General features: G+C 38.3%; 1 protein-coding gene across 2 annotated transcripts in view; it reads right to left on the bottom strand.

The window, feature by feature from the left end:
- The window catches only part of ralgps2 (Ral GEF with PH domain and SH3 binding motif 2), a 125,894-nt gene that overhangs the window by 70,621 nt on the left and 38,298 nt on the right, over window positions 1-16,975 (bottom strand). For both annotated transcript variants that reach the window (XM_057840156.1, XM_057840157.1), the window contains exons 6-9: window positions 13,690-13,773; window positions 5,497-5,586; window positions 5,318-5,410; window positions 1,867-1,993 (exon numbers count right to left, since the gene is read on the bottom strand). In XM_057840156.1, coding sequence (XP_057696139.1) covers window positions 1,867-1,993; window positions 5,318-5,410; window positions 5,497-5,586; window positions 13,690-13,773 — 394 coding nt within the window. The remainder of the gene's footprint in view (window positions 1-1,866; window positions 1,994-5,317; window positions 5,411-5,496; window positions 5,587-13,689; window positions 13,774-16,975) is intronic.

Raw genomic sequence — 16,975 nt, 5'->3', positions numbered from 1 at the left:
AGCTGTTACGGCTGATTGACAAACTTGGTCGTGTAAAGTGTTATTCTGATCATACTGATCATACACATAACAGGGTTGCATGATGTAGAGAAACATTTAATCAAGGCTAACTTCTTCATAGAATTACAAAAATAAAACAGATTTTCTGTAGCTATTCTTTTGGTTAACTGCCTTATGTCAAGTCTTGCTTATCATGTGATTCCACAAATTTTGGTTGATGAAAAGAAATGTTCCCACAGTTGCAGGAGACACCAAGAAAATGAAGAATACCATCCAAATGTTTTGACATTCAAGCTAAATTTTAACAGTTTTGTTTGAGATTACATTTGGTCACGGGGGATGGGGGAAATTGTATTTTATTGGGTATTCCAGGCTTATTTGGTGTTAAAAAATATATTTTTGAGCATTCTTTTCTCTTATTATTATTATTATTATTTAGATCCCTCGCCCCAAGACAAGCAAATTTAAACAGCACTTTTTTAAATGTTGTAAGTAGATTATTAGAAGAACTTTGACGGACGGGAAGTAAAATGTGTAACAATTCTGAAATGACCCCTACACTTTTCTACATTTTGGGGGATTCCTGATACTGAAACGCGCCAGCATGTAATAACTTATGCTTTTACTTGTGACAGTTTAACTTAAGAGCCGAGACTCGACTCAGGCCAAAATGTTCACAGTGCCATTTTATGTCATTCGCTGCTCGCTTCTATCACCGGATATCTGAGGCAGTTTTAACTGATTGATTTTTAGCCCAGTCATGTCATGTGCTAAGTCAATTTAAAAACCACATGGGATAAATAGGCTTAGAGCAGAGCAAAGATGGAACAATAACTTTAATTTGGGGAAACGTTTTCCCTCTCTCTCCATTTGCATTCCTTTTACGTTTTATAGAAACCAAAAATATTTATGCAAAATGCCACAAAACACTGTTTCAGATGGGTGAAATGGGGGTTTTGTATGAAGGAAAGTAATGACTGACACACAGCAAGTTGTCAGTCAATTTGTCCAATTTAAAGTATTTTTAAAACCTCCAAGAGTCCTTTAATGCTGTTTTTTTTTTCTTAATAATCAAATACAAGTCTGTGGCAGACAGTGAAAAATTTGCAGAAGGGCCTTCTGCCAAGAGAAAATTCACTTACAGTATGCGAGAGTCCCCAAAGGAGCCATGCAATTACTGCTACTGCAGACAAGGGGCTAAATAATGACTTTGGGAAGCCATTCAAAGACGGTGTGTGTTTTATCACAGCGGAACCACAGGTCTCTGTGGTCTCTTTGTGCATGAGATTGACTTGTGTGAACAGGCACGAGTTAATCAGAGCGTTGAACAGAGTGGCACTGTGAAAAGTGCAGACAAGGAGGTGGTCTGTGTCTACAGGGTCTAATGACAGGTTTGACTTTCGAGTCCCTCAAGTCGCTTGAGTATGCAGAGCTCAGCTTCACACACGCAAAAACCATGACTACATTTCAGTAGCTACAATATGAAACTAGAAAATCTGCCAAGCGAAAACCAAAATACACAGTCCGACGATAAAACACACACGAGGATTTTCCTCGCTGGAACGCGTGTATGATGTCACCTTGGCGGCCACAGCAAGGAAAGGATGGAAATATGACACTCAAAGCAGCTTATTCCTAAATTTCTCAGTGATTTACACATTTGTTCTAGCTGAAAGGAAAAGTGGTTTTGTAAATAAAATAACAGCCAGCCAGATTATATATTCAAATAGGGAGGACAAAGCAGATACAATTTTGTGTTTTGTTTCGTTATGTGTCCCCATAAAACAGGACATTCCATGGAAATAAACAATCTTTATAAGTTTATGGGACAAATGTTTCTGTAAAAAAAGTGTATGAGTGCATTACCTAGGTATGGTATACATGACACCATGCTCTGGCTGCTAATGTAGTCCCGTAGCCGCTTGTAATTGTCCTCTTTTGACATCAAGAAGTCAAGACGGTCAAATGTGGCCTTGTCCTTGCGGCTCAGTAACTGGAAGAATCCAATGATAGGATTGTTTTAAGACTGTGACTTGAATGGGTACACTCACAGTCTCTCACACACACTCACAGACTACACCAGTGGTCACAGTAACCCTGCATCATTTTTGAATGTTGGAGCATTACAGTAAAGTCAACAGCCCTGAAGTTGGATGTGGACCATTGAAGAATTGGAGGACATTTTGACTTTTAAATTCTTTAAAAATAAATCTTCACTTCTAACGGTGCAAAAAAACAGTAACAGGGTAGTGGTAAAAAAAGGGTAACAGGAAAACACAATAGTTGACAACCCAGTAACAGGGTGAACAAAAGCAGTCCGTGCACGCATGCAAAAAATTGTAACGGGGTGGATAAAGCAGTAATAAGATTAGAAAAACTATTTTATGTTATGTCCAGTGTATCATGTGATTCACCACTTTCTTCTTCTACCATGACACATGAAGGTTAGGGTAACAGGGTGTATAGTGTAAATGTTGCGGGACATGCATTCAATGAATAGCAATTCATATTTGAAATCAAATCAAATCAAATCACAGTTGCAAGAGACAGCATTGAAACAAACAATATCCAAAATGAAATTTAAAAATTTAAAACCATGTTATTCAAAATTAAACACATTCATTACGGTGTGGGACAAGAGAAAATGGCATTTCAGGGGCTACCTCCAGACATCCCGTAATTTTCCGACTATAAGCCGCTACTTTTTTCCCCTCATTTTGAATTCAGTGGCTTACAGACCAGTGCGGCTTATTTGTTGATTTATTTGGGTTAATAGGTAACACTTGGCGGCGTCACAAGACTGCCATAATTATGACGTCACACTATCATGGGCATTAATGAACGCTTATGACAGATGTCTTTAGGTATTATCCAGCAAATATGCACCATTCATGTCAAGCTCGGATCTTTTACATCACAGGTGTCAAACAGATTCCAGAAAGGGCCAAGTGGGTGCAGGTTTGTTTTCCAACCAATGAAGAGCACACCTTTTCACCAATTTGATCTTTTACATGTGTAATCAGTTAAAGTTTGTCAGGTGCTGCTTGTTTCAGCAGGAAGTTAATTGGTTAAACTCTCTGCGCGGTATCGGCTGGAACAAAATCCAGCACCCACTTGGCCCTTTCTGGAATCGGTTTGACACCTGTGTTTTACATCCATTCAAAAGTGAGATAATTTGCCGGATGACACAAAATGACATGTGTCATGTCATTCATTAATACTCATGGCAGTGTCACGTCATAATTATGATGATCTTCTAAGCTTTATGGCACCAATGTCAAATAAAGTGTAACCAAATACCATAGTTAGGAAATAATGAAACAACTGGAACAGTAACTGAAGAAACAATCAGCATAAAACATGAATTTTGATTGTTATTTACATTGTTTGATTGTTATTTGTTCTTTAGCGCTGCAATGCATGCTAGGAGGCATGTTGGAAGACAAAAGTGTAGGGCTGCAGCTATCGAATATTTTAGTAATCGAGTAATCGACTGAAAATTCTATCGATTAATCGAATAATCGGATAAAACAAATATATTTTTAGGTGAAGAGCAATTATAAATATACATGAGAAAACAAGACATTTCATCTAATCTTGAACCATTTTCAGTCAATCAATGTCTTTATTTTCGATGTATATTGTTGAAAACAGCAAACAATTGCATCTCAGATGTAACTAGAATAAAAAAAAAGACTAATTCAATGCTTTCACTCAAAAAACCTTTAGATCTTATTTAAAAAAAAAAAAAAATATATATATATATATATATACATATATATACACAGTATACATATATATACCTGTATACCTAAAAATGCCGTTACGCTTCATAACACACATCACTTAAAAGTTTGGATTTTTTCCCCACGTGTTTCAATTGAATTTGTATTCGTGTCAAGCCATTTTTAAGTTCCAGTTAAGTTTTAAGTTAGTCTAAACTGTAAGTCCTGATAGGATTTTGAGTTTTTGCAGTGTTCAAAATAAATGTATGATACAGGCTGTATTGGAGCACATTAGGGACCAGTGCTACTTGGTGTTTTATCCAGCAATGACTACTGAGTTAAAATTGATAGTTAGCATTATTGAGTTTTTATTTTACACCCTCATCACTCCACAACGCTATGTTATGTTAAAGCCTGTATTTAAGACACGTTAGCCACGCATCGAAAGTGGTCATAATTAATAGAAACCTAGCACTCCGCAGGGCTAGTGACGGTAACGTTAATCTTATTTATTAGCGCTTAGCGCTCTTTATTAGTGCTTAGCGCTCTACTGCTTTAAGATGGTGGCTGTTTACTAACGCTGCCCATACGCAGCCGAGTCTGTCATTTCGCATCTAGTTCAACATACATGTGATCTCTATGAGATTCATCTGACGCTACCTGCTACCAACGTAGCATCGTGCGGGCTAGTATTTAGCAACGCCGGTGTCGTTTGTAGCGGCTGTCGGCTGCAGCAAGTTTTTTTTTTTTTTTGCTTCTTCCTCTACGCATGTGACATCAGCGCGTTGTCCCGCATTAAAAGTAGTCCGAGCAAAACGTGATGCTTAGAGCTGTCAAAATAAACGATTACTCGAGGTGAATAAAATTACTCGGATCAGTTTTTAAACTCGAGTTACTCGAGTTGCTCCAGTATTCGTTTCAGCTCTACAACAGTGTTGACAGCAGCTGGTAGCGGAGGTTGACTGTCTCCAACAAGGGAGCAGTGATGGCCAAATGAAGATTCTTGAAGCAATGAAGCTTCGCAGCCAATTGGTTCAAAGCTTCATGGTGGTTCATTTTGTCTTAGTCTTATTTTGCCACTGTTAAATAGTTTTACCGGTTATATCTTTTGGTGTAAATATCCCATAATACAGTGAGCAAAACTGCGGCTTATAGTCCACTGCAGCTCATCTATGAACAAATGCCATTTTCGTGTCAAATTTGGTGGGTGGCGGCATATAGTCAGGTGTGCCTTAGAGTCCGAAAATTATGGTACTTTGTATTTTTACAATGTTTTCGGAGTTTGGTTTTAGATTTGGTCTCAAGGGAATAAAATTTACTCAGAAACTGCATGTTTTAGTATTTGGTATGTTGAGTGTTTAAAATTTGAAGGTTGGGACATAAAAACAATTCTAACAACAAAATTGAGAGTGTGAGCAATGTTGAAAATGTTTTATTCCAAAGTCTTCTTTTGACATTGTTCATTTTCCCCACACCTTTTGAACCATTTTATGGTCATGTGTGCTAGTTTTCAAATGCCTTTTATTTATGTGGCCCAATTTCCAACAAAATAAACCTGGATCAAGCTTCAAAGTGAGGACAAACATACTCACCGCCCATGTTTTGGTGAGCCGGAAGATGGGAGCGCTCTGCAAACCCGACACCACTGCCATGACGGCGTGGAGGTTGTTTATTTCGCACAATTTCTACGATCAGTACATGAGACGTCAGTAAGTTTTCAATGCAAACAATCGGCAGGAATTTATATTTTGTAGAAGTAGGGGATGTGTACCTTGGCGGTGCGTATGTATAGACTCAGCACCTCGGCTCTGATCTTCAGCGTTTGCGCATGGAGGATCTCCCGAACCACCCAGAAACTTGTCTGGATCAAACACATACAAGAAGAAATATTGGTAGAACTGAGTAAAAGCAGATTCGCTATAAAAGCCATGACCGAAAACGTGTGACATTTTTCAAAGTCCTTATCTAGAGTTGCTGGAAATCTTTCCTGGGCCATAGCTCACAGACAGCCATGACGTCAACTCTGGCAACCTGTTAACAATATCACGCTCCATGCCAGGGGCCACAAAAGGCCTTTTACATCGTTTGATCTAGTTTAGCGGTGGAACCTTGAAAAATTGCCCCAATTCACAGTGGTTTTTTTGGGGAGAGTTACAAGCTGTTTGGGGGACTTTTAGCCCTGTGTTATGAGACAAAATGTGTTATGAGGGGAGATTTAGATGTGTTTAGTGTTGTTGCTGAAGGGTAGCCCCCCCCAAAAAATTGGTGAGTGTTTCATATCGGGCTTATCTTCACTTCCGGATTAGTAGTCCATTGAAGACAGACTTTGCTAATACCTTCTTGGTGAATCAAGAGAACTTAATTAACAGCAGGCATGAATCCTAATCCTGATGATCAGCGAGGCTGGGTGTAGATAAGGCTTTTCTTCCTTTTGGTTTCTGATTTGAAATGACAAGAGGCAACCAACCCATGAAGAGTTAGTCTCAAAGCTCAGATTCTTGCCCTGGTTGTTATGGTAACATAACTCAAGAGTGTATGGAAAGAATGAGGGTTGGCTAATTTGGATGAGACAAAAATGTTAATTAGGGGCTGACAAGACATGGATTTGTAAAGTGTAAATTATGCATTTTATTCAATGGGATATTTAGAGCGCGTTTGCCACAGATGTACTAAAGCACACGTGTCAAACTTGTGGCCAGATCGGGTCAGGCACATCATTTTGTGTCGTTCGTGAAAGAATCATAAGCATCGACTTGATATTTCTTATGGATAGATAAATAGAATTGAAACAAACTTTCTCTAGTTCTCTGAGATATTAAAGAAATCAAGCAATATTCCTATATTCAAGGAGATTCCAGGAATGTGTTTTTTCCCTTCCTTCTTTTATTTTTAAAAGGTAACAGTTTTTTTCTGAATTAAAAAATAATACTTACTGTTTCTTAAAATACATTAAAAATATATATCGTATTGGCCCGAATATAAGACAGCCCTGATTGTAAGACGACCCCCTCTTTTTCAAGACTCAAGTTTGAAAAAAAGACTTTTTGAACACCACATTAATTTTTTTACAGAAAATAATTACAGTACATCTGAAAAAAATGATTTTAACAATATTTTTGAGAGAAAAAGCATGTTATTTTGCCTCATTCAAATCTTAATATCTGGACATTTAAATATGTAAACTAAAGTGCAATCACATTCGTAAATGAATGGTTTATTTACATTTCAAAAACCAGAAGCCAATTTATTGTGATAAAACAACAAAATTGCAATAACTGCATTAACCATCAAAGTGAAGTCTAACTGTAACTGTAGTCTTGAAACAAATTTGAATAACGAAAAACATTGCAATAAAATAATGCAAACTGGTTAAACTTGAGAGTAGCTGAGATCTGTCATGACAGAACATCGCTTCAATGGTATCTGGTGCCATCTAGCATCTTGAATGGGTTTAGCGTCTACACCAAGAATATAAAACGACCCCCACTTTTTCAGCCTATTTTCAATGCAAAAAACACCGTCTTATATTGGGGCCAATACTGTATATTTGCTGTATCGCCCATTTTAAAAAAAGGAGAATATTTACAGTTTTTTCCTTTATAAATAAATATGAATAAGAATTTTTTTTTAATCCTTCATATGAAAAAAAAGTACAGTAAATAAATAAAATTCAAAAATGTCAAAAGAAGCTTAAAAAGGGGATTCGAAAAATATTTATATTATTTTTTTTTTTTTTTTTTCTCGAAAAGATTCACATGTAGACAGCGACATAGATGAGTTTGACTCCTCTGGCTTAGAAGAGCTGGTTTTACTTCCTTCCTTCCTGGAAAGAGCCTCTTAAGAGTTGTTTTTCTTTCGAGGTAAAAGCGCAGAGCTGTGAAGTGGTAAGTTCATCCTACTACTACCATCTCATTCTTTTTAAGTTATTTGAACATGAAAAAAAAAAAATTGTGCTTGTTTTCACCACTGATTCTAGCTTCCTTCCACCTTCCAAAATATATTTGGGTTCACTGAAGACTAAATTATCCATATGATTGGATAGTAGCTAGCCTATATTAGCCCTGCAATTGGCTGGCAACCAGTGCGGGATGCAGTCTGCTGGGAAGGATGGATTGTCTATTTTCACTGCACTAGCTCAGCCAACTGATTTATTCTGAGTACAGCACTCGTAACCATGACAACTAAAACTGGAAGAACTCGAGCTCTGACACTAAAAAAAGTGAGTGAAATGCAACAATATGGAGGGTAAAATTGGTGCACGTCGCACAACATTGCACAACCCATAATTTGGGTCACTCATATTTCAAAATACCTCTGTAAACAGATTACCAAAAATTCACTTGGATTAATAATTTCAAATTGGTTGGGTGGCCAGGCAGTCCAAAGACCCAAACATTTGTAAACAGTGAATCTTCATCAGTTTACAGTAGAGATCTGTCTTATGTCAGGACCGTCTTAAAACCAAGGACCTCCTTGGTTTTATAATATTCCAATTAGTGAAAGTCATGGCAGGCAAGCACTCCAGAGAGTCAACTATTTGTATAGAATCCATTAAAAAGGTCAGTGTTTCCGCTACATTTACAGTGCCTTGCAAAAGTATTCGGCCCCCTTGAAACTTGCAACCTTTCACCACATTTCAGGATTCAAACATAAAGATATGAAATTTAATTTTTTTGTCAAGAATCAACAACAAGTGGGACACAATCGTGAAGTGGAACAACATTTATTGGATAATTTAAACTTTTTTAACAAATAAAAAAACTGAAAACTGGGGCGTGCAATATTATTCGGCCCCTTTACTTTCAGTGCAGTAATTCACTCCAGAAGTTCAGTGAGGATCTCCGAATGATCCAATGTTGTCCTAAATGACCGATGATGATAAATAGAATCCACCTGTGTGTAATCAAGTCTCCGTATAAATGCACCTGCTCTGTGATAGTCTCAGGGTTCTGTTTAAAGTGCAGAGAGCATTATGAAAACCAAGGAACACACCAGGCAGGTCCGAGATACTGTTGTGGAGAAGTTTAAAGCCGGATTTGGATACAAAAAGATTTCCCAAGCTTTAAACATCTCAAGGAGCACTGTGCAAGCCATCATATTGAAATGGAAGTAGCATCAGACCACTGCAAATCTACCAAGACCCGGCCGTCCTTCCAAACTTTCTTCTCAAACAAGGAGAAAACTGATCAGAGATGCAGCCAAGAGGCCCATGATCACTCTGGATAAACTGCAGAGATCTACAGCTGAGGTGGGTGAGTCTGTCCATAGGACAACAATCAGTCGTACACTGCACAAATCTGGCCTTTATGGAAGAGTGGCAAGAAGAAAGCCATTTCTCAAAGATATCCATAAAAAGTCTCGTTTAAAGTTTGCCACAAGCCACCTGGGAGACACACCAAACATGTGGAAGAAGGTGCTCTGGTCAGAAGAAACCAAAATTGAACTTTTTGGCCACAATGCAAAACGATATGTTTGGCGTAAAAGCAACACAGCTCATCACCCTGAACACACCATCCCCACTGTCAAACATGGTGGTGGCAGCATCATGGTTTGGGCCTGCTTTTCTTCAGCAGGGACAGGGAAGATGGTTAAAACTGACGGGAAGATGGATGCAGCCAAATACAGGAACATTCTGGAAGAAATCCTGTTGGTATCTGCACAAGACCTGAGACTGGGACGGAGATTTATCTTCCAACAGGACAATGATCCAAAACATAAAGCCAAATCTACAATGGAATGGTTCAAAAATAAACGCATCCAGGTGTTAGAATGGCCAAGTCAAAGTCCAGACCTGAATCCAATCGAGAATCTGTGGAAAGAGCTGAAGACTGCTGTTCACAAACACTCTCCATCCAACCTCACTGAGCTCGAGCTGTTTTGCAAGGAAGAATGGGCAAGAATGTCAGTCTCTCGATGTGCAAAACTGATAGAAACATATCCCAAGCGACTTGCAGCTGTAATTGGAGCAAAAGGTGGCGCTACAAAGTATTAACGCAAGGGGGCCGAATAATATTGCACGCCCCACTTTTCAGTTTTTTATTTGTTAAAAAAGTTTAAATTATCCAATAAATTTTGTTCCACTTCACGATTGTGTCCCACTTGTTGTTGATTCTTGACAAAAAATTAAAATTTTATATCTTTATGTTTGAAGCCTGAAATGTGGTGAAAGGTTGCAAGGTTCAAGGGGGCCGAATATTTTTGCAAGGCACTGTATATAGGAGCGGCAGGCCACAGTTCCTTCAACTTTACCTATCATTGTTTTTAAAATTAATTTTGATTTAATTAACTGTTAACGTACAGTGTATCTGCTGCCATTTTTTTCCACTAACAAAGTGTCTAAGAAAAACAGGAATGTTACAATTATATAGTGTTGCTGTATGTATTTACAGAAATTTTGTAATGAAAAATTCTCTATCTCAGCAGACCACAATAGTTTTGATGAAAGATTGTCTACAAAAGTGCAAAAATATAATATTTGATTTTTTATTCCATTCATAAACAGTTTGTCTCTTTAATAGTTGCATTGTAAGATATCAGGAGCCTTGCATCGCAAATCGTATAGTGAGATACCCAGAGGATTCCCACCCGAGTGAACAATGTGAGGATTACATGAAAAAGCACCAATAAACGTGACCATTTGTCTTGCTTTGCGGTCTTCTGTTTAAAATGCGAAGGGGGTACTCCAAAAACGAACTGTTGATTGCCTTGCTCAAAACGTGGCATCAGAGAAGACCAAATTGAATTGAAACGGGGAAAAAAAACAAGTCCAGAACATTCAAATAAACTAATGCTGAGCCTGTTATAACACAGAATCAACCGATTTAATAGTGGGAAGGTGACTAAATATTAATATTTTAACGACCTGGAAGCAATGACGGAATATATGGAATATAGAAACTGTGATTATATCAAGTTGGAGGTGTTTGACAGTCTGCTATCTCTGCATGTCCATTATTTGTGGAACACTGGCATTTACATCTGGTATTACAGGATGTAAGCCATTACTGCATCAGCGTTTGTGACAAAACTCATAAAGCCAGATCAGGGTGCATTCGTCAACCAATCTGTAAATTATTATCTGTGCTTTTTTTTTTTTTTTTGAATAGCCTGGCTGGGCTCCACCCTTGGCGTATAACAGTGCCAACAAAGCCACGAGTGAAGGACAAAGATTATTGCTGCTCGGCGGGAGTCCTGCAACCCAATCTCATTATCCGAGCGGCTAATTATCTTTGGCTTTGGTTGGAGTGCCTGACATCTTGAATCGTCATTTGGGATCTGCCACTCGAAGACTGGCTTCCTCAGCGACGCATTCTTGGTGGATGGTCTCATCCGTTTACACTCTGCTGGCGCTTAATATGATTTAAAGGAGGCCGGTGATATGGATTAAAAATTGCCATCTTGACTACTCCAGAGTTTCATTTTCCCAACTGAGGATTTAGAATACAGGTGACGCTACTACTATGTTAACTCATTGTCTGCCAGTGACGCCCAATCCATTGTGACTGGGAGAGGCTGGCAGCAAGTGATCACTGCCAACTGTGTTTGACTCCCAGTCACAAAGGACTGGATGCCTATCGCTGTCAATGGCACTGAAACATAATCATTCACTGCAGTCCTCCCAGTTCAAATGAATTGGACATTTATTGTTGTTAATGGCAGTAAATGAGCTAAATACTATGAAATTTACAAAAAAATAATCAACTTCTGAGTTTTTCAAGGGCCATAAGCATAATTTGAATTTGGCGAATTAGGAAGTTTGTGCTCTCATAGTGCTCCTCTAGTTTGTATTTGTTATACTGCACTTGTGCTGCAACGAATAATCGACTAACTGGAGTAATTCGATTAGAAAAAAAGATTCGAATTAAATTTTGCTGCTTTGAGTATTCGTTTATTTAAAGTGTCGTTGTAATGGTTTGTTTTGAAAGTGTTTGCATTTAGTTTTATTGATTTGGGTGCATACACCTCCTTCTAGTGGCAACGTTTATTATGACATAACTCATTTCACATGGCTGAATCCAGCTGCCCCCTGTTAAGACCAACATAAGAAGTTTTTGTTTGAGATAATGTTTTAATGCATTTGTAACTTAGTTTATAAGTATATTTAGCCGTTTGAACCATTTGTTAAGAGCATTATAAAAAGATTTTTAAAAAAAGAGCATTTTACCACATTTAAGCTAGCGGACCTTTGCTATGTAAGTTAGTCAATTGCGCGTTTGTTGTACATAGATCCTCATTTATTTATTCTTTTTATACCTTTTGAGGCTCAGCTCAGGTATTTTAATATTTTATGTTCCTTGTACGATTACTAGAGTGTTCGCACTAATTAGTTCATCGATTAATCAACTACTAAAATCGATAGCTGCAGCCCTATACTGTACTTTTATTGGAATGCTAATGATGCAAAATGGGACCAATGTCCGTCATCAACACTTGGGGGGAAGGGGGGGCTGTGTAGTCGGACAATATAACAATAATCAATAGAGTGTATTCTTTGGCTTTTCAGAAAAAAACTGAGTACTAAAGCATAGCTGCAATTTACTGGGTCAGTTGTTCAACTCTTCCTTGTGTGTGTCCCTATCAGTGTTGTTAATAACGGCGTTACAATATAACGGCATTACTAACGGCGTTACTTTTTTCAGTAGTGGGTAATCTAATTAATTACTTTTCTCATCTTGGCAACGCCGTTACCGTTACTGAGGACGGAAAGACATGCGTTACTATGCGTTACTATATTGGTCGAAAAGTCTGAGGGAGACGGACTCACCGAGACGACAGAGCAGAGCAGGAGTTGGGAGGAGGCAAGAAAGTTGTGACGCCGAGCAAACGCGATGCTAGGTAGCTCCAATAATACATGTTGTAGCCGATAGCCTACAAACTACGCCCGCATGTTATGGTAGATATGGTAGACATGGTAGATATCACATGTACTGTATATAGATATAACTAGATGCAAAATGACAGACGTGGCACTAAATGCGTTAGTAGACAGCCGCCATCTTGAAGCAGTAGACTTTTTAGGACGGCTCTGTTGTAGAGAACCTTCCTAGCGAACCTAAGTAACTTTTTATATAAAATACTTCTAAATCGGCAAAATCTTGACTTGAATCTATCTTTAAATGATGAAACAGTTTTAAAACTTTCATATGTCTAAAGTAGAGAGAAGGGAACTAATGCAAAAATGGGAGCAATTCTAACAACTTTTAACAGTTGATTCAGGGTAAAGAGTAAATTAGGGTAAAGAATTGGGCTCGGGCCAATTGTACCAAAAAACTTCACATAGTGTGGCCAATGTTTTTTTTTTTTTGTTTTTTGTTTTTTTGAGGAAAAAAAAAAAGTAATTATCACCAATTACTTTGCCAAGTAACTAATTACTCTTACATTCAGGTAATTGAGTTACTAACGCAATTACTTTTTGGGAGAAGTAATTTGTAACTATAATTAATTACTTTTTTTCAGTAAGATTAACAACACTGGTCCCTATATCTGTATTATACTCCCCCAAGGTGGCCAAGGGGCACATATCACAAACACCAAACCATTAATTGAATTGAAGCAAAAACATAAACAATATTTCTTACCTCCTGACATTTTATTTATGTCATTCGTGTATGCCTTCATAATGTACAATATTACAGATTGTGATTTAAAAAAAAAAAAAAAAAAAAAAAAAGATGAAAAAAATACATTCAAAACATTTTCGTTTCATTTCATTGGGGAAACAATTTTGAGATGAGTGTTAGGTTTCAAGTTTCATAAATTTAGCAAATATCTCAAAGCATCAGTTAAAAAAATACAAACAATTGAAATTACTATAAAACGTAGTAACCTGTACAGTTACTAAGAGGGCTTCAGAAGAAAGATTTGCTCCATCAGGGATGGAAAACGAAGAAAAACAATAGAAGGATGAGGTGTAATCTGCCCAGTTGCAGACAACTTTGAATCCCGGATGATACAGTGTGCTCACCTGGTTGAACCGCCGAGTAAAAGCAACAACATTGGGAGCCGAGCTGTGTTTTTCCTTCTTGTTCCAACCGCAACTTGACAGCTCCTGAAAACACAGAGAATCAGGGGAATTGACATTAGGAGCCACAGCACACTTAGCAATTTTTATAAACCATTTTTTTGCTCGCAAGTCACTGAAAGGGAGGAAGCTTGAGGAATGGATGTAAAATACAAACTGTAGTAAGTGGAGAACAGACTTATACTAAGGCTTGACGATGCCAAACACATCTGGTCTTCCCTGGTCTCTCACCTAGCCCCAATGTCAGCAGACCATATCCTTTATATTATTAATTGTTTGGGTGCCGAGAGTTCCGCTTTTGAGAGGTAGGATGCACTCTGTCTCTAAGTGGTAAAACCACCAGTCAGCGCTTCCTTTAGCCCATGTCTGTCTGTCTGTCCGTCCGTCCGTCTGTCTGGAGGCTAAGGAGACTGATCTAACTAAGGTTATCAAGTAATACCCATCAAATTGCTAAACTTAAACAAAACACAATCTGCTGTATCAGGACTACACAAAATAACCCCTGTGTGACCGTCTGCATAGAAACTTGTAGCAACAGAAGAAAGAACCACATGTGGACCTCAGCATTTGTAATATCCGATTACAAATGGTAAAAGCAGACAATAGTGAGGTAAGAGTAAGACCAAGAGTCCAAAATGTTGGTACAGTCCAGACAAGGATTTGGAGTCAGGATGTGGCTTTGCAGGAAAGTAGGAGCATGTCTCATTAAGGTGAGTCAACTGTTTATTTGATATACTCTGCTTCCCCACGCTAGGCTTGCCAATCATCTTCCACCACTGAGCAAGTATTCCCAAATAAAAGTGCTTTATGGTCCATGATCTTAACATGTCATGACCACCAACCAGGTAGCCCAAGCAGGTGTTTGAAAACACTAAGACAGAAATAATGGACGATTATATTGAGGAAATTGTGAGAACCTGTCATGTCAGCAAGACGATCACAAGAAACCCCAAACACTAGAGCTGGGAATCTTTGGGCATCTAACGATTCAATTACGATTACGATTCAGAGGCTCCGATTCGATTCTAAAACAATTATTGATGCACCCCCTCCTTTTTTTTTTAATTTTTTTTTTTTTTTTTTTATGTTTTGTACATTAGTTCCAAAATTGTTCAAAAATCCTCTCACGCAAAACCAAACTACTATTTCGGTATCAAGTTAACATATAACAGTAAACAAATATACAAAAATAACAGTAAATAAAATACTCCAGTCCCCATTCTGTATCAGCAGCTTTAAACTACATTCAATTGATTTAATATTGTGAATCAACAGTTACAGTTGTTAAAATTGCTCCCGTTATTCCATAATTTCCCTTCTCTCTACTTTTAACATGTCAAAGTTTTAAAACTGTTTCATCATTTAAAGATAGATTCAAGACAAGATTTTGCCGATTCAGGAGTATTTTAGATAAAAAGTTAATTAGATTCGCTACAAAAGAGCCTTCTACCGAAGTCTACTGCTTTAAGATGGCGGCTGTTTACTAATGCCGGCAAGTCTGTCATTTCGCATCTCTGTTCAATAATACATGTTCTAACAATGCCGTCTGTCATTTTGCAACCCAGTTCTACATATATATGATATCTACTGTAGCCGTATGTTTGTAGCAAGTGGGCGTTGTTTGTAGTGGCTGTCGGCCGCATTCAGGTATGATTTGTTTTTTGTTTTTTTTATCTAGCGGCATGAGTTGAACATGATGTTTACTCTGGGTCCGTTCCTCATTGCGTCCCAAAGACTGCGCCTACTGTGTTTTACTTCCACTTTAACTGGTATAATTCAATAATCGGAATTTGGATGTCCGTGAATCGTTCTCGAATCTTACACGGCCGAATCGCGAATAATCTAAGAATCGGAAATTTCGCACGCCTCTACCAAACACCTGTTTAAACCAATCCACAGACTGTCGTGCTTCTTCTGTAATGTCTTAAACTGCCATGCAAAAACCAGGGCGCTATATGACAAAGATAACAGCAAAGTACCGTATTTTTTGGACTGTAAATCGCACCAGATAAAAAATGCAAAGAGGAAAAGAGATATAAGCCACACCTGCAAAGTCGCAAGCCCAGCCACATTATAAAAAAAGTGCAAATTAAAATCCAGAAAATATGGAAGTTTTTCTGGGGTTAGCTGCCGTCTGATGGCCAGTTAGTTTTGATAGCGAGCAACAATGTGATGTAATCTTATCTATTTTCATTATGGCTTTGTCACTAACCCCCGTGAATAATAACAGTTAAATGCATTACAAATAATACAATACTAACATGTCCTTGGAATTCGGATGTACCACTGTGGTGTACACTGTGGTGTCTTCATGCCTTATGGCAGGGGTCCCCATCTACCGGGCCGCGGACCGGTACCGGTCCGTGGCGCATTTGCTACCGGGCCGCACAGAAATAATGATTTAATAACGACCGCATTCTGGCTGAATTAACCCTGTGCCCCTGCTTAACACACCAATATCCCTGTCTACTCTAGATATAATACTACGGGATAGATTAGAATGTCGTCATAGAAATCCATTGATTGGACTGCTAGCAGTACATCTTGTTTGTGTATATAATATATCTATGTGCGCTTGTCCTTGATAATAACGTATTGCTAGGCTGCGGGCGCAGCACATTTGTTCCCGGAAATAATTAGCCCCCACACGAGCGAAGATGACTGAAAAACAGACGTCTTTGGAAATATTTTTACGGCGAAAAGGGCACCTGACGAGCGTACAACCTCGAAGACCCACGAACTGCGAAGGAGTGGATTCGTGACCCATTTGTTAATAAACCGAGTGATTCGAGCATGTCTGTGCAACAGGAAGATCAACTTGATCGCAAATGACGGCGACATTGTTAAATGTACATTTAAGACAACAACTCTACCGAGGTTCTGGATTAAAGTCATTCTGGAATATCCTGACATCGTTACAAGAGCATTGAAAACCTTGCTACAATTTTCAACATCGTATCTTTGTGAAGCGGGCTTCTGTTTAACGACAAGGGGAAGTCGTTAATGGTGAGAGCGGTGTGCAGTTGTGTGCAGCTTAAATGGCAGGATGTATTGAGGAGAACTTTTCTACAAGTCCTTCCATGATCAAACGTAAGTTAATATCCCTTTTTTTCAAGAAAGTTTGTAGTGTTTACTTTGGAATCGCTGCATTTGCGCATTTTGCGGCTATGTTTAACGTTACGTGCATGCGCAGAACCGCATCGTTGCAATTTTTGATGGGTTGCAAAAT

The sequence above is a fragment of the Corythoichthys intestinalis genome, chromosome 7 (assembly GCF_030265065.1).
Source record: "Corythoichthys intestinalis isolate RoL2023-P3 chromosome 7, ASM3026506v1, whole genome shotgun sequence".
In the NCBI taxonomy this organism is placed as follows: domain Eukaryota; kingdom Metazoa; phylum Chordata; class Actinopteri; order Syngnathiformes; family Syngnathidae; genus Corythoichthys; species Corythoichthys intestinalis.
Note: the sequence above shows the minus strand (reverse complement) of the source record. Positions and strands in the feature narration are given on the sequence as shown.